Source organism: Rhinatrema bivittatum, chromosome 4, assembly GCF_901001135.1.
Source record: "Rhinatrema bivittatum chromosome 4, aRhiBiv1.1, whole genome shotgun sequence".
Classification (NCBI taxonomy): Eukaryota; Metazoa; Chordata; class Amphibia; order Gymnophiona; family Rhinatrematidae; genus Rhinatrema; species Rhinatrema bivittatum.
Genome location: NC_042618.1, coordinates 409,465,027 through 409,492,570, shown reverse-complemented (window position 1 = coordinate 409,492,570; position 27,544 = coordinate 409,465,027). Strand labels below are relative to the sequence as shown.

Below are 27,544 nucleotides of genomic sequence, written 5' to 3'. Positions count from 1 at the left end.
TAACTTTGGAGGGATATTTATTAGTGCAGCAACTCTATAGAATATAAACAGCTATCTTAATGATAGCTGGATAAGTTTATTTGGCTAACTTTAGGAAAGCTCTACAGCACAACCAGAGTTAGCCAGATAACTTATCTGGCTAACCTAACTCCTTCCATAAACATACCCAGAATGCCCCTAAGTTATCTGGCTACATTTTAGTCAGACAATGAGATATCTAGCTAAATGTTAGCCAGAGAAGTGGGGGAAATATTCAAAAGTTGACATGTAGCCAGATAACTTGTGAGTTCTCCAGCTAAATGCCTCTGTTAATATGCCTTTACAAATATCTATTATTTATACAGCATCTATATGCAAGATGCATTTTGCCTAAACCCTATAACATCAACAAATAAAGGCATGCTTCCGTAACAGAGATATAAGTGCTTTCTGTATTTAATATTAATTCCCAAATGAGAAGTATGCAGATAGCTTTCAACACTTCCCCTTAGCTTTGCGGAATAGTGTATTGATTGTAGTAACCCTGATTATTGTGCAGGGTTTTATCACAGCACTTGAGGGGTACATACATGGTGCCATCCTAATGGCAGCAGGGTGCACTGAAAGCAAGGACATAAGGAATGAGTACAGTAGGTAGGAAGAATTCTAATCATCGAGCTAAGAATTGTGTAAGACGACAGTGAGAAGCAGGGTTTGGGTGAATTTGTACTGCTCTGTTGTATGAGTGAGGTGCATCATTAATAGGGAGCTCTGAGCCAGAAGAGAAAGGTATTGTAGGAGTTATGCATTTATAAATTAAAAGTAATGGCCTGGCCTTTCTCTAATGTGTTGGTTTGCATAATATTCTCTTCTCAGTTTGGCATACAATTCATTTTGACCACAGTGAAAAGACACTGGAAAACAAATCCCAACCTTCCCATGGTGCTGGGCAAGGGTAGCATACAAAGGAAGTTCTGAATTCTGTCTCCAGCCATCGAGCTTCACTGTCATAAGTCCAGCCATTGAATGCCATGTTCTGGCTCCTTCAGTTTGGTGGAGGAATAGTACATTTCCTTTTCATCTTGTTTCTATCCTGGCAGTTCCCCAAAAGTGTTCCTTTCTGTCTCATCTCTCATGTGATCACCTTGCTGACTGTGCAATCATTTCAGTGGTTGATCTCTCCTGTTTATCTGTCTTGCCTGGTAAACATTAGTATGTTTCATTGGCAGAGCCTCCTTTAGATCCCAGGAAACTGTCAGAGCAGTCAGCCCCTCTTCTAGAAGATTCCATTGCCATCAGCTCTTGTCTTGAAGCTGAAATTCTTCAGGTCCACTTGTGATTTTTCTAGTCTTGCTGTGGTTGCCTCTGCCTTTGTTATCCTTCTGCTGAACCTGCGCTATTTAAATCCTCCTGCAGGAAAAGACTTGGAGCAGAAATCCTGGTCTTTATAGAGAGAAGCTTCCCTTCCTTTCATTTGCAGATGACACAGATCCAGATGACAGAAGTGAGCAGCAGCAAACAGTGGAGTGCAATAGAGCGTATTTGTTCAAAACACAGAATTTAGTGTTGCATAGGCCACTGAGGTGATGATTCCCACTCCAGGCAACTAAGCATACTTTATGAGGGTAATTTTCAGCAGTGTACTTTGCACATGCAGAGTTTAGGCTGAATTTTCAAAGCAGGCTTATGCATGTAAGTCCACTTTGAGAGTCTCATTTTCAAAAGCATTTATGCATGTAACATTTATTTAATTTGACAATTTATATGCTCTCTTCACAGCTCTAGGCAGTTTACAAAATCAACATACATAAAATAGAGCAAACAAAATAAAACATTAAAACTGCCAGACAAAATAATATCAACCCATTCCGGATTAATTGAAATGCCCCGGAACAATCTTTGGCTCTCAACCATTCAAGTGCTGTGTGGGAATGAGCGGTGATTCTCAAAGACCTGGAGACAAACTAGTCTGATTCCAGTCTTTCTTAAAACACTTATCTTTATTACAGCTTCACAATCACACAACAGTAGACTGTCTTCCCTTTAGAACAATGTACTCTCTTTACTTACAGTTCAGCTTCATCTCTTCTCAGTGTTTAGGCAGTGTTATGTTACAGGGGCTGCCTTCCACCTGGAGACCCAGGTCTGATCTGGTTATCCCCACCTGGATCCAAGCTCTTATTCCCTAGACTCTGGTTACATGCTCTGAACTCAACCTTCCCTGCAGGATCCTGCCCATAAAGCATACTTTCCTTAAGGAATTTAAGGTGGACCAGGCGACTAGCCTGGTCCTGCACCTGTAAATAGGGGAACACTAGGGACACAGCTTCACATACCCTCCCCTCAGCTTGGACCTACTCCCTCCTGGGTCCTATCCAGGAGAGTCCAAGACATCCCATTCCCCTTTCTCTGGCTTCCCACTAGCTATGCTTGGGAATGGGGACCTAGTGACATGCTCACTCCCATCTCTTAGGGTTACCCTTGACAGCATCACAACCACCATCCAGTGTGCCGTTCATGCAGTGCTCATCCCCAGGCCTTTAACTAAGTCCTTTGCTGGCTCTGGGTTCAAATTCCACCCTGATGGAGCTTTAAGGGATAGACTGGGGAACTACCAGTACTGGTTCCTCTATAGTCAGCTGCACCTACTTCCTGGCATCTGGTATCTTTTATGTAGAGCCCCTCCTTGTTCCTCTGTATCCTCAATTGCTGGAGTCTCCATAGCACTATCCTCTTGGCTCTCCATGGATTCTTCTTCCAGATTCTCTGCAGTGTCTCTCTCTGGACTCTCCATGGTTTTCGCCTGGTGCGTGAACAAAAGTATGCTTGCGCGTATGTTTTTAAAATCTACCTCAGCATGTTTAAACTAAATAAAAATAAATATAATACTTAGAACGGTACTTGCATGCATAAAAGAGATGCATACCACATGGAGATGAACTTATAACATCATATTATTATCCATCTGGCTGGCATTAAATTGCAAAGTTATTTTTTAATTTTGATAATATTAAAACCAGTACCACTAAACTCTACTTTCCCTCAAAAGAAATAAACTGTCATACACTGATTAAATTATGGCTTTAAAATTTGTTTGCATGATAATTTTTAGCTTGCCTTTTCAAATAATGTTCATGGCTGCTTACAGCATTATTAGTATTCAGGCACAATAAGTCCCTGTGCCAAAGAGTGCCTGAGGCAATGGGAGATAAAGTGACTAGTGCAACATCAGAAGCAGTGTTCACTGTTCACAGGGGGACAAGGGATCTGAACGCTGCCTTCTCTAATCCTTAGCCTTTAGTCTAGCCACTAGCCCACCCCTCCTCCGCTAGTTGCCTCTCCATATCTATATCTATCTATCTATATAAAACTAAGCCAGAAAATCAAACTGTGATATCATCAAGTTCAGCTGCTTGTTCTGCTATGACTGTTCAATACTTTATCTTGAAGCATAATGAGTATTTAACATCAGATTGCTCATGCTCATGATGGATTATTGTTACATAAATGTCTTACTCTCTGCATAGGAATCTTTGCATATTTCTGGGATGAGAAGGAGTATTGTTATCAGCTCTCTTCTGTCCCCCTGCAGTCCTGTTATTGCTGAATATCCCAGATAATGTTAGCTGGATGTGTTTATCTGGCTAACTAGCTCAGCTGGATAGTGGCTGAATATGGATCTCTTATTTGCAAGTTGCTCTATAGAGCAATTGTATGAGCATAGTTTGCACAAAGCTGTGCTGAGCTTTTGGGGTACAAATCTCTCACAGTTCCAACAAGCCAAGCTCAGATTATGATTCACTCCACATTCCAAATCATTGTCTCATAACCTAGTTTAAAGATTTCAAAGTCTTCTGCTTCTCTCAGCCTTTATGAAGTTACAAATCTCCCCAATTCCTCCTCTTTCTAGGGCTTATTCTATTTTTGGCTTTCCCTGGTGCTTTGGGATCATGGTTCCCAATGTAGAATTAATTAAATATCTTACTCCAGCTTCAGATAAACTACTTGGAGAAAACCCCAGGAGTTTAAAGCATGTTGCTTCTCTCCAGCTTTCCTATGGAAATAGTTTTTTTTACTCAATTTCTAATGCATGCCCTCCCCCCCAATAGGATACAACCCAAAAAATCCTGTCTGTTCCAGAGTTACCAGGTCTTCCATTTTTATTCACATTTCAAAGTTTGGGACTTGTTGCACTGGGGTGTGAAAATTCCACTGTTGGGATTCATATTTCTCCTTGGAGCTGTAGTTTCACCAGTAGCAAAGCATTTTTCCAGGCCTGCTACAACACATCCTCTTCTTCATCTCCTGTGCCATGCTGCTTCCCAGCATATTGCCTCCTTCAGCACTTTCAGCTTTTCAGCATATTTACTCTGGAGCATGCCCACAAATTCTGGTGTAGGATCCAACCACTCAGGGTGCACACAGAAAAAATGTTGGCTTTGGTTTTCTGTTTCATTTAATTTGTATCAGAAGTTCATTTGTTTCATTCATTTCATTTGTTTCCATTAAAGTTAATGAGGGAAGCAATGCATCCTATTTAGACCTCTATCATATCCCCTCCTCAGCCGTCTCTTCTCCAAGCTGATCAGCCCTAACCTCTTCAGCCTTTCCTCATAGGGGAGCTGTTCCATTCCCCTTATCATTTTAGTTGCCCTTCTCTGTACCTTCTCCAGTGCAACTATATCTTTTTTTAAGATGCGGTGACCAGAATTGTACACAGTACTCAAGGTGCGGCTCACCATGGAGCGATAGAGGAATTATGACATTTTCCGTTTTGTTACCCATTCCCTTCCTAATAATTCTTAACATTCTGTTTGCTTTTTTGACTGCCACAGCACACTGAGCCAACAATTTCTGTGATGCCTGGGTGGTAGCTCCTAATATGGAACCTAACAGTGTAACTACAGCATGAGTTATTTTTCTCTGTATGTAACACCTTGCACTTGTCCACATTAAATTTCATCTGCCATCTGGATGCCCAATCTTCCAGTCTCACAAGGTCCTCCTGCAATTTATCACAATTCGCTTGTGATTTAACTACTCTGAATAATTTTGAATCATCTGGAAATTTGATTACCTCACTCATCGTATTTCTTTCCAGATTGTTTATAAATACATTGAAAAGCACCAGTCCAAGTACAGATCCCTGAGGCCCTCCACTGTTTACCCTTTTCCTCTGAGAAAATTGACCTTTTAATCCTACTCTCTGTTTCCTGTCTTTTAACTAGTTTTTGTAATTCACGAAAGGACATTGCCTCCTATCCCATGACTTTTTAGTTTTCTTAGAAGCCTCTCATGAGGGACTTTGTCAAACGCCTTCTGAAAATCCAAATACTCTACATCTACCGGTTCACCTTTATCCACATGTTTATTAACCCCCTTCAAAAAAAATGAAGCAGATTTGTGAGGTAAGCCTTCCCTTGGATAAATCCATGCTGACTGTGTTCCATTAAACCATGTCTTTCTATATACTCTGTGATTTTGATCTTTAGGATAGTTTCCAATATTTTTCCCAGCACTGAAGTCAGACTCAGTGGTCTATAGTTTCCCAGATTGCCCCTGGAGTCCTTTTTAAATATTGGGGTTACATTAGCCACATTCCAGTCTTCAGGTACAATAGATGATTTTAATGATAGATTACAAATTTTAACTAATAGATCTGAAATTTTATTTTTGAGTTTCTTCAGAACCCTGGGGTGTTTTCCATCCGGTCCAGGTGATTTGCTACTCTTTAGTTTGTCAATCTGGCCTACTACATCTTCCAGGGTCACAGGGATTTGGTTCAGTTCATCTGACTCATCACCCTTGAAAACCATCTCCAGAACTGGTATCTCCCCAGCATCCTGATTAGTAAACACAGAAGCAAATAATTCATTTAGTCTTTCTGCAATGACCTTAACTTCCCTAAGAGCCCCTTTAACCCCTCAGTCATCTAACAGTACAACTGACTCCCTCACAGGTTTCTTGCTTCAGATATATTTTTAAAAGTTTTTCTCTTAGCCTACCTTATCAATGTTTTACACCTAACTTGACAATGCTTATGCTTTTTCCTATTTTCTTCAGATGGATCCTTTTTTCAATTTTTGAAGGATATTTTTGTTGACTAAAATAGCCTCTTTTACCTCACCTTTTAACCATGCCGGTAATTGTTTTGCCTTCCTTCCACCTTTCTTAATGTGTGGAATACATCTGGACTGTGCTCCTAAGATTGTATTTTTTTTAAATGTACATGCCTGTTGTACACTTTTAACCTTTGCAGCTGACCTTTCGTTTTTTTCTAATTATTTTCTTCATTTTATCAAAGTTTCCCCTTTGAAAATTTAGAGTTAGAGCTGTAGATTTACATATTGTCGCCCTTCAAGTCATCAAATTTGATCATGTTATGATCACTATTGCCAAGTGGTCCCACCACCATTACCTCTCTCACCAAATCCTGCGTTCCACTAAGAATTAAATCTAAAATAGCTCCCTCTCTTGTTGAACCATTTGCTCCATGAAGCAGTTGTTTATTCCACCCAGGAACTTTAGGTCTCTAACATGTCCGGATGTTACATTTACCCAGTCAATATTGGGGTAAATTAAATCTAAACACAACAGTGTGGAACCCAAATCAATATTGAAATATTAGCCTAAGAAGGTGTCAGCAAGCCTGACGTTGTGTGACTTCAAAACAAGACACCAACCGGTCTTCTAATCATTCACCTTCATCATTCTTTAATGCTTAAAAAAATATTTTTTTTGTGATTTTTATAATTTCCTTAAAAATAGTCATCCATCCTCAAAGAATATTAAAAGATAGACTCTTTAGATGTAAGCATTATATAGCCCAACACGGCCAGTGTTTCGCTTGATAGCTTCCTCAGGGGCATGCGAAAAATGTTGACATAGAGTCTTTAACCTATAAATAACAATACTGTCTTTAGAAATATTCAATTGAAAGAAGATGAAAGAATACTTATCATAGCGATATTAAGTCGGAGGCCCCAAAAATAGAAAATAATAAAATCTTCTTAAAAAGAAAAAAAATCTGCCTGCGGCCCGCGGGTTGGAAAAAAGATGCTCAATTTTACCGGCGTCTGTTTTCTGAACCCGTGGCTGTCCGTGGGTTCGACAACCGACGCCGGTAAAATTAAGCACCAGCTGTCAAACCCACTGACAGCCGCCGCTTCTGCCAATAAGGAGGCGCTAGTGACGCGTTAGTGACCCTAGTGCCTCCTTATTAGCGTGAGCCCTGAATTGAATACAAAATCGCGCGCCCAGGAGAGGTACCTGGGCGCGTGTCGGGAGCGCGGGCGCTCGCCTAGGAGCACCGGCTCTCCCGCGCACTTTACTGTATTGGGCCTGATTGTGACATCATTAAGACACATCCCTGTGCTAGGTGGGGCATCCCATTGGCCATGTCCTATGCCACCATTACACTGTGATGTTATTTCGGGCAATGTGCCAAGTATCTCTGGTAAACTCAAAAAAGGAAATAGTTTAATTGTGACCATAGCAAACATCTTTAAGATAAAATCACCAGCAGTGCAGTTTAGTAAATAATTTCTATCTCTTCCAAGCCATACAGTTGTGTTTGGTGAAAATTCAGAATTCATTTCTTGTTGCTCACTCCCAGAGATAAATGATGGTTTTCCCACAAGTCCACCTGACTAATAATTGTTTATGGACTTTTCCTCCAGGAACAAGTCCAAGCCCCTTTTAAATCCAACTATGCTAGATGCCTTGATCACATCCTCCGGCAGAAAATTCCATAGCTTGATTGTGCATTAAGGGGTAGATTTTCAAACGGTTACGCGCATATCCCCCGAAAACCTACCCCAAACCCCCCTGCGTGTGCCGAGCCTATCTTGCATAGGCTGCCAGCATGTGCAAAGCCCCAAGACGCTCGTAAGTCTCGGGGCTTTCCTGGGGGGGGGGGGGGAGAGCGGTGTCAGGGCGTGTCGGGGGCGTGCCGTGGCTGGCGCGTCATCAGGGGCATTCCGGGGGCGTGGCCGCGGCCTCCGGACCAGCCCCCGGACTGGACCATGGCGCGCCGGCAGCCGGCCCAGCGCGCGCAAATTACGCCTGCCTTGGGCAGACGTAACTTGTGCAACAAAGGTAGTGGGGGTTTAGATAGGGCTGGGGGGTGGGTTAGGTAGGGGAAGGAAGGGGAAGATGTGGGGAGGTGGAGGAAACGGAGGCAGGCTGCGCGGCTCGGCGCACGCAGGCTGCCGATCTTGGGCAGCCTTGCACGCGCCGGCCCCGGATTTTAACAGATATGCGCGGCTACGCGCGTATCTATTGAAATCCGACGTACTTTTGTTTGCACCTGGTGCGCGAACAAAAGTACGCGCGCGTGTAGTTTTATAAAATCTGCCCCTAAGTGAAAACATGCTTTCTCTGATTTCTTTTAAATCTGCCACCTGCCAGTTTCATGGAGTGTCCCTTAGGCCTTGTACTATTTGAAAGGGTAAACAGCCGTTCCCAATTTATCTGTTTATTTATTTACTCCCTATTTATCTGATTTTATACATCTCTATCAGTCAGTCACATATTTCCTTTATTAATACTACTGTGCGCAGCGGTAATTTATGTTAATGATTATTTCCCATGTTTTCTTGTGCGACAGAAGTGCCTGTTGTCCTGGGTCTAGGAGACACCGCGATCACTTAAATAATGAAGGGATACGGGAAAAGGAGCGCGGAACTCATTTCAGGTGCATAAGGGACCCACCCTTTGCTCCGAGGATCCTTCTTATAGAAGGCCTTCCAATATTTGCTGATGTTAATAGCACAGCCGTGAAAAGCCGAAGGGAGGGTGAAAGGGAATGAAAGAACAAACTGGGGAAAAAAAAACAAAAAACCCCCCCGATGCGCTGAATGAAAGTGATCTCAGGGTGGGGGTGGGGGGAAGAAAGACGAGGGAAGGCATGTAGAGAGCACAATTTCATTTCCTGCTTCTCTATCGTGATGAAATCTCCAGCCCGGGACGGAGGATCCAGCCAGCTCTAATTAACAGGACTTGGGGGCTGCTTGAAGTGTTGCTTCTGCAGTTCCTTCTAGGAAGGTTTAGGGGCAAAACAGATCTGGACGATGAGAGGATACAAAAAAATGAAGACGAACCGGGGCAAAGATGGTTTGTTTGGGGGTTTTGTTGTTGTTGTTGTTGTAATGTACTAACCCGACAGTTGCTCAGCTCCTCAGCAGTTAAGATAATGGTCCCACATTTCTTTCCCGGGATTCCCCTGGGTGAGAGAAGAGAGAGAGAGGGAGAGGGACATATGACTATTTATCAATAACAACAGCTTCTTTTGAATTCAAAGCCCCAGCATGATTGACAGATTGAGGACTGAGGCCATTCCTGAGCACAGGACAATGCAATTACTGTGTGGCTGCTGTGACGTGCACCTCCCTTCTCAAGGCTACTGAGATGGTCCAAAAAAAAAAGGAGTACAAATAAAGATAAAGCACTATCCTCATATTCGAGCTAAACGTACATTTCTGGTGTAATAATGAAAAAGTTGGGTTTAGGACTCACTCTACTCCCTCTCCTCATTTACCTTACCTTCAACTAAGGGCTCCAGGTCATCAGAGGCAGGCTGAACCAGTCCTGCTTTTACACTTATAGCATCAGTGATAGATTTAGGATTTGCTGCTCCCCTCCCATCTCCTTGTAAGGTCTCTTACAGGGTAGCAGATGGCAAGTGCCCCCCAAAATGTCACTGCAGCATCCACCTCACTTTGCATCCAGTCACATGTTTACCTTTTTTTTTTTTTTTTTGCCAGCATGAAACAGTGCCACGAATAATTCTGCAATGCTGGTGGGGTAAAGGGAGAGGAGTAGGGGATAAGGAACATGATTATATATATGAGGTGTGTGAGAGAGTGTGCCCCCTCCCCCACACACACATACTCACACATACACCATTCATCCATCTCCCACTGCACTTGGGGGCAGATGCTGGGAAAGGAGGGGAGGCAGGAGTACGGCAGGGTTGCCAGCTTCCTAGAAATATTATTATTGACATGCTATCTACACCTTGGGGAACCCTGATCCCTGCCTCCTTCCCCAGCATTTCAAATCCTTGAAAGGGCCAAACTCCAAGTCACTCCCACTCAGCTAAATTGCAAGGGAAGCCCCCCTCGCCAGTGGAAGAAGAACAGTGTTGCAGATGATTAAATGTGCAAAGCGGGGCCCTTGACAAAGTGATCCGCAGTGAGCCGGAGCCAATCATTCTTAATGTTGCCTACTCCCACCTGACAACATGATCTGTCAGTGGACAGCTCCACAGGAAGACAGGAGGAATCAGGCAGCCACAGCATGTGGCTTGGTTGCGCGTGAGCGTGGGGGGTGCCATCTCATTCCTTGCCTTAGACAGCAGATTGCCTTGAGCTGCCCCTGGGTGTGTCAGTGTGTGTTGAGCCAAAAAGGAGATCACAGTAATCTACTCCTGTCCTGACTTGCCACAAATAAGGTTGCTATTATGGAATGGTATTTGTATTACCAGAGGTAGAAGGAGCAAGGGAGACACTCAGGTCTCCATAATGTCAGAGCGCAACTTGTGGAAAAGAGCTCACAGATTCTCTAGTGCCTCAATATGAGAAACTGGGGGGTCAGTGAATTGCATTAGAAGGCGGTGGGATTTGGTTATGCTTTCCTGGCCTCTCTGGCAAGAATAAGTCTATTTCACTCTCTGTATAGAAGTACTGGCTATAGCTGAGAAGCTCGCAGCTGCTCCACGCTACTTTTTCTTGTCCGCAGGAGCTGCTGTGCACATAATGGTGTAGATATACTGACTGTCAGGGGTTCTGCTCTACTCCAATCCCAGTGGTGCTTTTGCAGATTTCACAGTAGGACAATGATGTGTACTCCGTATAGCACTATGAGCCTTATTTCTCTATAGTATGATATAAGAAAGCCATGAAAACCACAGTGGAATACAAGACGAAAGAGCTCCCATCACCGCCACCAATCAAAGAGGACTGCATTGTGTTTGGATTGTTGACCTTTTTATGCAATTGGCAGTGTGCAGAGAAATGTACAGCACACACCTGGGAATAGCACACACATTGCCAGCTTCGGGGGTACTTCCAGCTCTCTCAGCCTCAGTGTTCCCTAATAGGAGTCCCTGCAGAGGCAAAGACTACACAGAAAATATACATGGAACTGAGTAAGAATCAACAGTCTGGATCAATCAGTGCAGTGGTCCCTTGTACTGACAGCCCATGGCAGCCACCAGCATCGACTTAGATCCAACCTTAAAACCTACTGATGCTGTTCACTAGGAACAATTTGTGCTAAAGGTAATGTAAGCGTGACAGCAAAACACAGTGAGAATGAGACAGAGGGACAATGAAAGGCAGAGACAGAGGAAATGCAAAATGGAGATTGACTGCTTAGCTAAAATATTTATTTCTAACAAAAAAAGTAAAGGAAAAAACTTAGACATCACTTCTCTTCAACGTTTTTTTCCGTGTTGGAAATAGAATATTAAAAATGCCTTGAATCCATTCCCTACTGGCTGGGCAACGCTGTAGCTCTCCGGACAGCGCTGTGCTACTGATTTTCCAATTACTGCATAAATGCTTTAATGAATACAGCACTAAGAGCACAAAGGCTCACCCCCTTCTCCCTCCTCCTCCTTTTTTTTTTTTTTTTATAAAGTGTTCAGCGAGATGGTTCAGCTGCTTTCCTACAGATTCAGTATGATTCTTTTTAACTGCAAAATGCAAAACCAAAATACATCACAGAAAAATCCAGCACAAAGCCACTGGGAAATCAGATGGCGTGTTGAAAGGGAGACAGTATTCTGCTTTAGCTGGGGCAGTTCTAGTGTTGCACCAAAGTAATGAATGCAGGGGAATGGGAAGGATCGCGGGTGGCAGAAATTATTCTAATTACATGGATTTGCAGGTGGGCCTTATTTTACAGTAATAAGAATTTCTGGGGTTTTTTTTCTGGAGCCTGCATCAGAGCATTTCAGCATTAACAAATGTGGATCACCTAATAGCGCCCCATTATTACTTTTGTAAAAAAAAGCAAACACAGCAAGATACATATGCTGACAAATAGTGCAAAAACACACTGGCTACATGGAAGTAGTACCTAGGCACTGTCCTATGCCTGGATTTATGACGCCTGCAGGAATAGTTGTGGGAACAATGCAATGGCTATGGGAATATACAAGCCAAACCATAGGTCATACAATAGGGCTCTCCTTATTTGCTTAGCATTACATAAACACCAAATTAGAATCACAGATTTCTCACTTTTTAAACCTTGGTTGTATAAAACATATCAGTGCTAAATCCTTGTCCCTACCCTAAATGATGAGAAACATGAACGGAATTGTAGAGCAGCTCTAATCTGCCATTTCAACTAACCAGCATATAGTCACCGAGACCACAAGTTTGCTGTAGAAGCATAAAATAAAATGCAATGACATCTTAACAGGCTACAGACAGGTTCATTCACCAGAGACAGATGTGGATTGTTAATTATCACCAAAACGAGCTGAGAGGCTTTGGGAGGGAGTGCACAGCGCATACTGTGTTCAGTATTCTGGCTGTATTTCCAAATGGTTTAACAGAACCAGTTAATTAGCATTCACAGCTCTGTCACTTAGTAACAAAACACACAAAAATAAAAAGGATGCCCATCAATCTTTTAGAGAGGCCATATTACCAGTTTACTGCGTACCACTCTGCCACTGATTCCTTTTACCTGTCTAATATGGGAACTGGATGGACCATTGTGGTCATTTTATCTGCCGTCATTTACTATGTTATTGGATGGCCAAGGGAAATGGTCACAGAGCCTTACAGAGCCCTTCATCGCTAGGCCACTAGCTGAGGTGGCCTCAGTTCATTTCCAGGGGCTTCGATAAAAGCATTCGAATTGCAGTTCCTGTCAGTCTGTGCATACTGCTCCACACCTTAGTCACTTACCTGTCTGATTACTAGAACCATAGCTCCCACAATTGTAATCAGCACTAAGGGTGTGCTTGGAAAAAAATGCTTTGTTCAGTACTTAGCTGGGTAAAGCATGTATTTATTATTATTATTTTTTTAATTCCCGCTACATCTGCAACCTCTGGCTTATTTGGCTGACTGGTCGATTTTAAAAGCCTTACGCACGCCAAAACCGGGAGATATGAGTGTCTTGGACCTGCGACTGCCGCATGGATTTTAAAAGGCCTGCGACAACGCCCGTATTTCCTGTTCCGCGCACAAAACTTTTTTTCTGAAAAAAGAGGTGGGGGTTGGGCCGGACACATGGGCGGGGAATGGGCGGGCTGGTCCTGAAGCATGAATTCAGTGCGTAAGTCTTTAAGCGCTCATGCACATCCCTGGGTCCCCTACCGTATAACTTTACTTCTACTATGGATGGCGTGCAAATCATAAAAAATAAAAATAGGGTAGTCAGTGGGGTTTTAAGGGTTGGGGTTTATAGGGTAAAAGGGAGGCGAGTTAGCTAGGGGGCTTAGGAAGTCCTCTCCTTTACTGGGGCGAACTTGGAATGAACTGGTAAAAGAAGTAATTGCGTCGGCGCGCCTGTCTAGTAAAATCCCCCCCACACACACACACTTATGCGAGCAACGCCGTATTTGCACGTACATCAATATGAAATCATGCACACGTGCACGAATGTATACGCGCACGTGTTCTAAAATCGCCACATCCTTGTACCTCTAAGTTGTTATCCACTGAATAACCATTCTAGGGTGGGGCTGACTTAGTCAGATATCAGCGGTATTCGGCATTATCCAGTTAAGTCAGTCCGGTTAGTTTGGTTGTGCCGCAGAGCAGTCCTAAACGTCATCCAGATAATTTACCTGTACTGCCCATGGCTGAATAAGGACCTAAAGAAATGATATTTTGTTAGTTCTTTTGTGTCATTTTGGAGGGGAATTGGCATCTAACAAAACAAGACACATCGTTGGTCATTTTCAAGTGACGGCACAGCCCTAACCGGTACCAATTCATCAGTCCCTAAATGTCAAAGTGTAGTCCTCCTCTGCATCCTGTTCTATCCCTGTCCTTTTCTGTTCATGCCCTCTCCTTTATTTCCAGTCCTCGTCAATGCCAATCAATCTCTTTAAATCTGACTAAAAAAAAAACAAAACCCTGGCAGAAGACAAAAGACATCCTTTATTGCCAGCTGGTCAAGGTTGGTCCAAAATGTGACAGCTTGCAACACCCACCTGGCAAATGTTAATTATCTGTAAAAAATTAATCCAGAGGTATTGTAGCCTTAGATGTTTTCATTTCTGCTTTGTCCATCATCACTAAACTGATAGAAGCCCACAAGTATGAGGATTTTACAAGATGCAGCATATTTCACCGAAAGAAATTCATGAGAAAGGACTTTATTACCCATAATAAGGACAGGCTCTAGGAAAACAGAGGAACATTAATATCTGTGCATTATAATATCCAGATATGGGGAAATGTGCAGCTCTGGCTCTTCTTCTCAGAGACAGTTAACTTGATTAAAGTGCAGTTCATCTATTTCTTTGCTCATTAAAATTTTGTCTGCTCCCATCTGCTTAACATGCTGCTGAGTCTTGCTTGTAGTGTGCTGTGGGATTCCCTCACCTGCCACCCACGCCAGTTCCAGCACTCTGTCAAAATTGTGTCTCCACTTTTAGTTGCTGTAGGGGGTCTTGGGATAAATTAGTCTTGCACTTCAAAATACTTTCATTATGGCTTTGTTTTTTAATTCTCTTGAATCTCGGATGGAAAAAACTTTTGCAGAACAAAATACTAACACCGACATGAGTGAAGCTAATACTCCTGTGGCTGCTTTCCTGGGAGGGAGAGAGTCCTGTTCTGGGTGGATATTTCTTCCTCATATCGTTCTGGTAAAAATAAGTGTTATGGAAGTGGACCCTTAGGCCAAGGTGGAGTTGGCGCAACCTGCAGGGGGGAGCTCTGCAGGTCCCCGCTGTTGGCAGGCGGAGCTGGCAGGAGCTGAGGCCCAACTGGAGCTTTACCAAGTGCCGGGGTCAGCTGGACTTAGGCACGGGCCTTTGTGGAGGTGAAGATCCGAAGCTTGGAAGACAAGGCAGGCCAGCTCAGCAGGAAGCGCAGTCAGGTCAGACAGCAATCTGGACAGGTGACAGGCAGAAGATTCTGGACGAGGCAAGGGTCAGAGGCAGGCAGAGGTCAAGCAGCATCGGGGTCCAGTCCAAAGTCAAAGCCAGGAGATCAATCCAAGGAAGATGATGAAGAGGAGGAAGATGAGGGACCACAAGAACACAAGGAGATGCTGAAGACAGGCAAGGGGAAGACTGACCACAGAAGAGGAGCTTCGGAGACAAACCACACTGTCAGGGAACCAAGGGCAGAAGACTTGAACTCGGGAATACCACAGCGGAGACAGGAACCAGGAAGCAGTATGCAGGCAAAGCACTACTCCAAAACGGGAGTCAACCTATTTCCGAGGCATCTGTGGAGCACTGGAGGGAGCCTTATATATAGAGCGGTCTCGACATCATCAGGAGGCGCCTTGGGGGCATTCCCACCAAGGAGCCTTTAAGAGACGGCAAGTTCGGCGCGTGCGCGCCTAGGGGAAGCCCAGAGCAGCTGGCGGCAGCATTCCCCCGAACTACGCATCAGGTCTGTTCAGGCGCGATGGCTTGCGGCGCTTCTGCCCGGGAGGGTGGGGGGGGGGGGGTGTCTGCCCCGGCCTCGGGGGAATCCCAGTTGCAGCTCGGGGCTGGAGGTAAGAGCCGCGATTTGCGGCATGAGCCCAGGAACCGCCGAGCACAACGATAAGTTTTATCGACTCATGAAGATGCCTAGTTTCCTATTTTGGATATGGCCAATAATTATGTTATGGTTGGGGGCCACAAATGCATTATGCCATTATTAGGGCCCTAACACATTTTGATGAATGACCCTGCTAGTTTGCTCAGGGAAAGGAATTAGTGCATGGGGATGCTGCATGGCCATTTTCAGACATTAGCAAAATACAGGAGTCAGCTCACATGGTCAATTAATTGCCTATCCGGATAAATATATTAATACGAGAAAGCCTCTCTTATCGTAGCATTAGCCAAAAAAGGAGAAAAATAAATATTTTTTTCTAAAAAAAAAACCTCCTGGATTCTTTGCCATGATAAATGTCCAGTCCTTTTATTTAACATCATTATTTCAGCATTTTATATATAGCGCATTCATGGGTTCCTAAGTGATGCAGCCTCAATCGTGGCCAATGAAACAGGTGCAAAAGATGGAGAGTCTAAGTGTATTTACATGAAAATGAGCTGAAATAAAAGACTTGGGAAAGTTCAGATCTGCGGATGCATGCATATGTATGAACCAATCTGAGTAATTACAGATTTCTTTTCAAATAATTGGTCGTATTCAAAACCAGTCTGAAGCTCCTTCTGATTATCCAAGGAAGTCCATGTCAAAACAGTTGCAGATTTAAACCTGCATTCGAACCAGGCTGGAGAGGATTCACCCATCTCACATAAAGGAAACACCTTCGGGTCAGACGCTCAGTTGACCAGTGGGAAGTAAAATCATTTGATTATTAGCAAGGCTATGGGGATACTTAGACGCTCCATCATCAGTAGAACCCTGAGTTACCTAGGCAACTGATGGGATTTATGAAGCACAGTATTACTGAAAACCCCATACCACGTATGACTCATAACATTCATGTGCCATACAGAGCATACATATAGAGGACAGTAATCAAAGGCAGGTAAAATGGTGTTTTAACTGCAGAAATAGGCTCTTTGATTACTGCCCACCCTGTATACTGTTAGAAGTGCGTGCATATTTCAGCAAGGCATGTATTTTTAATCACATACCCCTGAGGCAGTGCCGGGGGCAGGGGAAGGGCAGAGAATGGAACTGCATCGTTCCAAAAAAATTACACACAGAGGACGCAGGCACAAATGTCTGTGCAGAATTTTATCCTTGGGCAATAATCAGAGCAAAAGTATCCACACCTCCATTTGCCTTGATTATGTTGCAAACCCCACAGAGTTTTCACCAGCACACCAAGTTTTGATTATTCAGCCTTTGATGTATTGCATTCAATAAAATTGAGGCAATGCAGGCTGGCTGTTTAAAACATGGGAATGAGATTCCGGAGCCTCCAGAGAGATGTCCCTGAGTTCTCATCCCAGGTCTGCCTTTATCACTTTATGACCTTGAGTGAGTCACATTATTTTCCCCGTGCCTTTTTGTATTCGCTGATACATGAGAAATAAAATGGCTTCTCTCTCGTAATAAGATGGGTAGTCTTCTTTTAGAAAAAGCTAGTATTCTACTGAATGGTGCAGTGATGTGTTGACGGATAACGTTCTGGAAATAATGATAAATAAATTAGGGCTCCTACGTTAAGTGCCTAAGTTTGGCACCTTTTTTCAGACAAACTTAGCAGCCAGGGAGGATAACTTTCAAAACTGCTCATGTGTGCCCATTTACACATGTATAGGAATTCGCACAAAGTTGCCTCAGTATTTTATAACCTATGCGCAAACAATACATGCAGATTGTAAAACACGGGTACATATGCATGAAAACATGCTTGCATATGTAAAAACTGCGAGCCACGCAAGTTCAAACGTATCTGGATAAATAGCGGCACTTATCTGGATACGTTCCGATTCATCCAGCTGCATAGCAGCACTTATTCGGATAAGTTCTGATCTATATGGCTAAGTAGTGGCACTTAACTGGTTAAGTCTGAAAAGTGCTAGTTGTCTGTCTAAGCAGCACTTTTCAGACTTATCCAGCTATGAAAGATAGCCGTACAGGTCTAAAAATAAGCACTACTTAACCGGATAAGTCTTAAAACACATAAAGGTCAATCAATATTCAAAGCCATTTAGATGGATAACTCACAAGTTATCCTTCTAAATGGCAAATGTAACATATTCAGCCACTTATCTGGCTAAATTATATTTTATTTATTCATTCATTTATTTATTTATTTAATAGTCTTTATATACCGACATTCATCAATGATATCACATCGGTTAAAGTAAAACAATAAACTACGCTTAAGATGCGTTTGACAAGAAACAAGAGAACAAAAATATCAATGCAAAGAACAATATATATGTCAAAAAGATTATCTAAAGTACTTATCTAGCTATAATAAAGTACTTATCCGGCTTTAATTTAGCTGGATTGAAAAGGGGCATTTCGGGGATGTTCCAAGGAGAGGCTGAGTTACCTGGCTAACCTAACCGAAAATCAGGTAAATCCAGCCAGCAGGGTCATTCTTTATTCTGCAATTGGCCAGTATCGCATGCGATATCGGCTGCATCGTGGCGGTATTATTCTAATTAGGGTAAAGGGAGGAGTGTGGGAGAGATTTTAGGCAGGGTTATCACCCGGCAGTGCTACAGGGGCGATAATGCTTTTCGCATTATCAGCCGGCAGCACCGCGGAAAATGACAACACCTTTTCCCGTGACGGCTATGGGGGCGATAGTGGGCGGAGCGTCTGCACCGCAGCAGGCGAAACCACACCGCCGTAATGTGGCCGGCTGCCCACTATCGCCCCTCCCCCACCCGCCCCTTTATTTTTCACACCTTATCACTCTGCTATAAACGTAACAGAATGATGAATCTAGGGGTAGGTTAGCCGCATAACTTTAGACCTGCTTCAGAGCAGGTCTAAAGTTATTCGGCCTTATATGGCAGGATAACGCGCTTCTTAACCGGATATCTTCAAAAATATCCGGTTAGACATAGATTGGTAAAGGGGGAAAAAAAAAAACATATGTAAGGAGACTGTGGCCTGTTTCTCTAGATCCCTTCTCCAAATTATAGCTGAGGCCCTGTCGGCCTTGCATCTGCCACCCCTCAAATCCTGTAAAGTATGTTTACATGCCCCTGCCCGTCAACCCCATTACCAACTTTTAAAAAAATTGTAAATCTCTCCCCTCCCCCCCGGGCCCCCCAACCTTCCAAGGTTTACGATCTAGCCAGTACTCGCACATGTGCTCTGGACCCCCCTGGACCCCCTCCTCTATCCTCCCCCGTCTGTGCTGGGAGCAAGGGATTTCCTTCCCTGCTCCCGGCGCTGCAGTGCTGTCTGTCAGATTCAGCGCTGGAAGGATAAGTTAACTCATTACTTACACTTCCCGCACTAGTTTTTGAGGGTTGGCAGATGCAAGGCCAACAGGGCCTCAGCTATAATTTGAAGAAGGGATCTAGAGAAACGGGCACAGGCCTCTTTACATGTTGTTTTTTTTTTTTTTTTTCCTTTTACCGATCTCTACTTAACCAGATCTCTTTGAAGAAATCCAGTTAAGTAGATGTTATCCGGCCACAAGGCTGCATAACTTAGAAATCTAACCAGCTATATATATATATATATATTCAAAGATAGCCGGTTAGGTTTTTTTTAGTTATCCAGCCAATAATTTTAGGCTGGTATATTCAGCAGGACATTTATCCCACTGAATATATGGGTCAAATTATCTGGCTAACTTTAGCCACATAACTTGTCTACTACCTGCGTATTCAATATGGATCTTGTTGGTATTTTTGAGTCATTTGATAATGGCAGCTCACCCCTAATTGTTTGAACCTGCATTTGAAGCTCACTGGCATATCTGTCTTGTAATGTGACTGCAGCTGTAAATTGCACTCTGTGCCAGGCGTTCAGAATGGAGTCCAAAGATCATTAAATAGCAGGAAAGACAAGGATGGAGCAAGCATTTCAGATGGAGAGGCAGGCTTAAATCTGAGGTACGAGACCGACACCTCACACAAGTGGAAAGAAATCACAGGAAAGTGAAGGGAATTACTGTGAAGAGACAGAGGCACTGAGGCTGAAGGCAACAGAATTTTAAAACAGTTCAAAACCTGGTGCGGATAAAGGCGGTGGTGAGAGCCACCTTGGGCATGAGCATCATGGCAGCGTCTTCTTAATAGAACCAAATGGGAAAACTTAAGGTGGGGGGGGGGGGGGGTGTCGTGTGATCTTCTTTTAGAAAGGAGAAAATATATTTTGATGCTTTCAAAAGATTGTGACAGTTCTATACTGTTGCTCTATCATTTGAGGATGCCCTGTGAGGCATTCCCATATGTTCTTTCAACATGTGTGCCACAGCCTGAAGCTCGTCAGGTCTGACACAGAGAGAAGGCCATCCTTACAAACATAAGAAGGTTTGGCAGAACTCATTGACTTTTATTAGGAGGAACAGGTAAAACAATGACAGAAATAACCTTTGAAAGAGTATATAGAAGACAAGCTCAGAACACCTTAAAGGACCGGCCCAGATAGCTGGACCAGTTCACCTCAAGGCATACCCCAAACAGGGAATCCTGGTCCCACTGCGTTTCCCTAGCAGGGAGATCACTAGCCAGGCCCAGGAAGGAACAGAGAGAGAGACCCCAGACCAGAGAAAGAATCAGGAATTACAGCAAGACTGCTTATGTATACTTGCTACATTTTGTTACACTTCTGCTAAGGTAAGCAAGCCTTTTTGGTTTTGGTGCAATTAATAAAAAATCTGCAACTACAGCCAGAGTTCAGATTCTCTGTCCTCTACTTTCCCCAAGCGATGGCTGTTCCCACAGTCTCACCTATAGTAGTAGCAGTGGGATTTTCTGACCTAAGCACCTGCACAAAGACAGGGGCCCACATCAGTAGCAGAGGGGAAAAAAGATTATTTTTCTGGGTCCTGGCAGAGATACTGAGATACAGCAGGCTAAGGAGGATAGCTCTGTCTGGATAGATAAAGACTTCTATTAACTTACAGGCCGATACAGTACAGTGCACTCCGACGGAGCACACTGTTAACTTGTCATTGGACGCACGTTTTCCCTTACCCCTTATTTAGTAAGGGGCGGAAAACGCGCGTCCAACCCGCCGAACCTAATAGCGCCCTCAACATGCAAATGCATGTTGATGGCCCTATTAGGTATTTGCGCGCGATTCAGAAAGTAAAATGTGCAGCCAAGCCGCACATTTTACTTTCAGAAATTAGCGCCTACCCAAAGGTAGGCGCTAATTTCTTCCAGCACCAGGAAAGTGCACAGAAAAGCAGTAAAAACTGCTTTTCTGTGCACCCTCCGACTTAATATCATGGCGATATTAAGTCGGAGGTCCCGAAGAGTAAAAAAAGTTTAAAAAAAAGAAAAAAAAAATTTGAAGTCGGCCAGTGGCTGTCGGGTCAAAAACCGGACGCTCAATTTTGCCGGTGTCCGGTCTCCGAGCTCGTGGCTGTCAGCGGGCTCGAGAACCGACACTGGCAAAATTGAGCATCGGCTGTCAAACCCGCTGACAGCTGCCACGACTGTCAAAAAGGAGGCATTAGGGACGCGCTAGTGTCCCTAGCGCCTCCTTTTGCCCGTTTCTACCGCCGGGCCTCATTTGAATACTGTATCGCGCACAGGCGAGTGGCCTGTGCGCGTGCCGGGAGAGCGGGCATTCGCCCGCACTCCTGCAGACTTTACTGAATCGGCCTGTTAGTAAGAGACAGATAGGCTAGGGTTTTTCTGTTTTGCTTCCCTGGAGGAAAAGGGAAAAACTTCTGTTTATCTGTACCTTGGAATAGGGCAGCACCCCCATGAAGCCTCTGCTAAACCAGTACCCATTAAAGGGAAATGGAGTGCCTACTGCAGGCCCTTACAGAGGGGAATCCAAACAGCAATGCAGAACTAGTATGCCCAGCAGTAGGCACTGCACGAACAATTTAACCAGCAACAGTTGTCATTGACACAGATAGCACAACCTATGCAAGTTGCTATGGCCTGGCAACCACCTCTCTTTCTGATAATCCTTAAAATAATAGCAGGAGAAGATCTGGACTGGTTTTTCACAAACTTTGATAGAACTGTCCAGCTGGCGGGCTAACCAGAAGCCTCGTGGACCACCTATCTAGGCAATCTGCTCACAGACAGCAGCCAGGCTGCCTTCCTAGCCATCAACTCAGATGTATAGGACAACTAAGCAGAATTAAGGCCACTGTTCTTGAATGGGCCAGTTATATGCCTGAAGCATATCAGCAACCATTCCAGTGGGGAATCCTACATCCCAGGAAGAGTCCACAGAACCTGTTTTATCAGTTTATGGACATCGGCTGGAAATGAATACAGTACTGCCCGGAAGATTATCAGATCGGTTGTACTGCCTGCAAAAAGATATGAAGGGGACCATCTATCTATGTAAATTGTTGACCAACAACAATGTTTGGAGTCACCTATTTTAAAATTGGTAATGCTGCATCTTCCTGTAAGCATACTGCATTGGTTGTAAAAGTACTCTGGAATGAGTACTGTGAGCTGCCCAAGGAAAACACAGCATCAATGGGAGCAAAACCTACCTCCTGAGACACTGCCTCTTTTATCCTAGTGGAAACCTCCCTAGTGTGTTTATGTGAGGTCATTCCATTCAATAGTTAAATCACAAGAGATTGTGAAAAATTGCAAAATTGGGAGACTGGACATATAAATGGCAAATGAAATTTAATGTGGATAAGTGCAAAGTGATGTACTTAGGGAAGAGTAACTCAAATTATAGTTACACAATGCAAGATTCCACATTAGGAGTCACCATTCAGGAAAAGGATCTAAGCATCATTGTTGATAACACGTTGAAATCTTCTGCTCAGTGTGCAGCAGCAGCCAAGAAATCAAATAGAATGCTAGGATTTATTAGGAAAGGAATGGAGAATAAAACTGAGAATATCATAATGCCTCAGTATTGCTCCATGATATGACATCATCTTGAATTTTGTATGCAGTTCTGGTCGCCACATCTCAAAAAAAATATAGCAGAACTAGAAAAGGTACAGAGATGGGCAACCAAAATGATAAAGGAGATGGAATGATTCCCCTAAGAGGAAAGGCTAAAGAGATTAGGACTCTGCATTTTGGAGAAGAGACGGCTGAGGGAAGATATGATAGAGGTCTATTAAATAACGAGTGGAGTGAAACAAGTAAACATTAATCGGTTGTTTACTCTTTCAAAGACCAGGCGGCACACAATGAAATTACTAGGCGATACATTTAAAACTAATAAAAGACAAATTTTTTTTAATCAGTGCATAATTAAGCTCTGGAATTCATTGCCAGAGGTTGTGGTGAAAGATTTAAAAAAGGTTTGGACAAGTTCTTAGAGGAAAAGTCCATAAACAATTATTAAGGAGGGCTTGGGGAACCCCACTGTTTATCCCTAGGATAAGCAGCATGGAATGTACCTACCCTTTGGGATCCTGCCATGTACTTGTGACTTGGATTGGCCACTATTGGAAACAGGATACTGGGCTTGATGGACCTTTGGTCTGACCCAGTATGGCAAGTCTTATGTTCTTATGTTATGTTCTTAGATGGAAAGAAGGGTGTTGAAATAGAAGTTCCTGGATGGCCTGGACCACCCTATGTAAAAATGGATATGTCGACACCTGAAACTCAACCTGGAGATTGCCTTGGAGGTAGCTGATGATTTTCCTCAGGTCCAGTCGATGCCAGAGCAGCCACGATGTCCAGAGAGACAAGTCTCATAGAGCCCTGGTGCTGCGGTCTGAAAGCAAGACCCCTGCCATGACCCTTGGAGCAAGTCAGACCCGATTCTTTGCCCCGGTCACAGGACTCAGACCTGCCACCTTGCTTCAATTGTGGATAGAAAGGTCACTTTGCCTGCGATTGTCACTGCATGGGGGATGAACTCACGGATGTCAACTCGATGACCCACCACTTCTGCAATTTTGCGGACATTCCGCATTCATAGTTTTCGACTGTCGTGGATCTAGTAGAACTGGATGATTGTTGTGTCCGTCACTGTCCGACGTCTCTGCTCTGCCCACCTTACCTCGTTGGTGACTCTCTTCGGGGTTGATGGAAGGCTAGCTGCTGCAGCGTCTCCAGGCCGTCCTCCTCTGGCGTTCCCGGACCGGCTCGACGCTGCAAGCCACCATGTTGACCAGATGCCTAAGGGCCTGCGCGTGCATGCGCAGCCCGACTGATGTACCAGTGTTGGCGCGAACCTCAGGGGCGTCCCCCTGAGATGACGTCACTAGCTCCAGATATTTAAGGTCTCAGTTTTCGCTAACAAGATGAGTTAGCAAGGGTTCGCTTCCTCCTGGTCGCTGCGGATGGGATTCACTCTCTGCGACCCTAGCTACTCTGCCTCCTTGGACTTCACTAGAGGTACCCGCTCCTTGGGGGCCTCGCCTTCTCTTTTTCTTTGCAGGTCGCAGTCCGGAACCGGTACTCGCTCCTCGAGGGCCCACGTCCCGGACTTGCTCCTGAATACCACTTCTGCTAAGAAGTCATCGCTGCTTACAACATTGTGAGTTTCCATCTATCTCTCGGAGCTTTCCCTGGGTTCAGGTACTCGCTCCTCGAGGGCCTAATGTATACCATCTCCTGGGCTGCCTTAAGAGACTATTGTGTGAGTGTTACCATCAAGGACTTGTTCCAGAACTCTGCATATACTGCCTACTCACTGTCTTAGTTTCTCTACAGCTCAGCCACCCTGGGATCGCTGTTCCAATACCTGAGGGACTACAGCCCAGCCGGGCGCTTCCAGCTCACTACTGCCACCTCTGGTGGTTTACTATATTGTCTAATAAAAGAACTAGTGTGTGTCTGTCTCCCACAATAAGCCTGACCAGTGGTCCCTCTCGGGAATTCCCCCGAGGGCGTGGTCACCTGCCACTGGTCCAAGGATCTACCCACAATTATTCTCAATAACTACAGATTGCTAATACCAGCTTTATCAACAGAGCTTTCTGACAATGATATCCCTATCCAGGCCCTAGTGGATTCAAGAGGTGTAACACCCTCATTTGGAAGGAATTGTTCAAGCGGAAACAGATAGACAATGAGAAAATGATGAGCCTCGCTTATATCCATGAAGACCAGCTACAATACCTGACCAGTCAGATCATGTTGAAGACCCCAGTTGGACAAGTTAAGATAGAAGTAAGAATACTTCCTTGGATCCAATATCCTGTTGCGCTGGGATGGGGCTATCCAGACTTTGGGACTCTCTGGAGCTACCTTACAACTGGTCCGGCTAGCTCCAACAAAGAAGACACATCATTCCTGAAAGTCTTCCCATTAGAAGACCCAGGTCTTTTATGTTCAAAACCCTAAGATACCTAAGCCCCATTGACAGTACTGGCAAGAAAAGCATAACTACTCCTAGCACTTAGGGGCTGCTTTAGGTCTGAATCAGAGGAAGATCCCCAAGCTGTTCAGAAGCCCAAAGTTATCCACCCTGACTGGGTGGGAGAGGGAAATTCCAGTAATTTTAGGTGGGTTCAAAGAGAAAACAAAACGTTTAAGTTTGCTTGAGAACGTATACAAAGTGCAGATTAAGAGTTAGTTGCTTGGGCTGAAGGCAGTAACTCAGCTCCTCTCTTCTTCATACTGAAGAAGGACTTAGCATACCAAAGGTTGAAACTTTTGAACAACTCTTGGTATCCCAACCTTATCACCAACAATTGTTGCAGTTAGTCCACAGCCACCTCCAAGAGAGCCACCTGGGGGAGGAGAAAACTCAATAAAAAATCCTAGCTCAGTTTTGTTGGACTAGCTTGTACCAGCAAGTCTAAGACCATTGTTAGCTAACAAAGCCTGCTGGTGTTCGAGCAGCTCCCCTGCTACCAATGCCTATCATAGAGACTCTGTTTGAGAGGGTTGCTATGGATTTAGTAGATCTCTTGGAAAGTTCCAACTGAGGGAATAAATACATTTTATTTATTCTGGACTATGCTACCAGGTATCCAGAGGTTGTATCCCTGTGGAATATGAAGTCTCACATGGTAGCAACAGCCCTGATGGGGTTCTTCTCCCAGGTTGGGCTACCCAAGGAGATATTAACTGATCAATGGACCCCATTCATGTCCAAGGTAGTGAAGCAAGTTTAAACCTTACTGGGTGTAAAAACCATGTGGACTTTAGTTTATCATCCACAAACCAATGGGCCAATGGAGCAATTTGACAAGACCCTCAAGCAGATACTGAGGAAGTTCATTGCAGAAGATGGCAAGAACTGGGATTTGTTGTAGCCCTATGTATAATTCACAATTCAGGAAGTTTCCCAGAGTTCATCAGGTTTCTCTGCATTTGGACTACTATATGGGAGAACACAGAGGGGGATTCTCGATATAATCCATGAGACCTGGGAGGAGAAACTCATGTCCATACAGAATCTGGTTGACTAGGTAGTCAAGATGCAGGAACAACTAAGAAGGGCAGGAGAAGCTGCCTTCCTGTGCCTTGAGAAGGCTCAGTCTACCCAAGCCTGGGAATATAATCGGTCCACTGTTCAACAGGCCTTCCAACCTGAAGACAGGGTCCTCATACTACTACTGTCTTCAGCAAGAAAACTATGAAGTAGTAGAAAAGATCAGTCACATAAATTACAAGGTGGCCCAAGCAGACAAATGGAAGAAAGCACAGGTCTACCATGTGAACTTTCTAAAAATGTGGGTCACACCAACTTGTGGCCTTATCCAAGAAAATGACTTTGGCCCAGAAATCCTGCACATCCCACGACCATTACAAGTCCCATTTGGGGACCAACTCTCTGTGCCACAGAAAATGGATCTAGACTAGTTTGTAATCTCGAATAAAAAAGCCTTCTCCAATGTACCAAGGTGAACTCACCTCACTTCCCATGAAATCATTATACTTCCAAGAATGGCGATTCAGCAGTAGCCAAACCAGATCCAGAAGCCAGACACCACATGGTAGATGCTGAGGTGAAAGAGATGCTTCAACTCGGTGTAATAGAAGAGTCCAATAACGATTGATTATCACTCATTGTACTTGTCCTAAACCAGATGGCAGCATCTGGTTCTGCATAGATTTCAGAAAAGTCAATGAGGCCTTGAAGCTGGAGGCCTACCCAGTGCCCTGCATGGATGAACTAATTGAGTGACTGGTGACTGTCCAGTTTATCTCCATGCTCAACCTTACAAAAGGATCTCTGCAGATCTCACTCACACAGGCAGCGGAAAAGAAAACAGCTTTCGCTACCCTGGGAGGACACTTTTAGTCCTGTCTTTTGGACTTCATGGAATTCCAGCTATGTTCCAACGCTTGGTTGACTGTCTACTGCGTCCACACCAGGGGTATGCTGTAGCCTACCTGCATGATAATGTCATTTACAGTGGCAACTGGGAAGAACACCTAAGTCAGCTACAAGCAGTACTTACAAGCTTATGGAAGGCCAGGTTGTTGGCCAATCCCAAGAAGTCCATACTAGGCAGTCAGGAAGTTCAATCCCTGGGATACTCCCTTGGAAAAGGGAAGGTCTATCACCAAGTGAGGAAGATAGCAGCTGTTACCTGGGTGCCAGTCCTGCAAACAAATAGTAAGGTGGGAGTCTTTTTAGGCATTATTGGATACTACTGAAGATGCATACCAAACTTTGCAGTTAAAGCAGAAATTCTCACCCGTATGCTACAAAAAGAAGGCACAGAGAAGTATGATGATCCCCGGAGGCAGAACAGGCCTTCCAGAATTTAAAGAAGGCCCTGTACTCAGAACCAGTTTTAATCAGCCCGGACTTCACCAGGTCCTTCATGGTATAGACGGATGTCTCGGAGATGGGCTTAGGAGCAGTTCTGGCCCAAAACAAAGATGGCC

At 44.2% G+C, this 27,544-nt stretch overlaps 1 protein-coding gene across 5 annotated transcripts in view; it reads right to left on the bottom strand.

The window, feature by feature from the left end:
• The window catches only part of CPNE9 (copine family member 9), a 221,794-nt gene that overhangs the window by 34,404 nt on the left and 159,846 nt on the right, over nucleotides 1-27,544 (bottom strand). For all 5 annotated transcript variants that reach the window (XM_029601130.1, XM_029601127.1, XM_029601128.1 and 2 more), the window contains one exon: nucleotides 9,139-9,202. In XM_029601130.1, coding sequence (XP_029456990.1) covers nucleotides 9,139-9,202 — 64 coding nt within the window. The remainder of the gene's footprint in view (nucleotides 1-9,138; nucleotides 9,203-27,544) is intronic.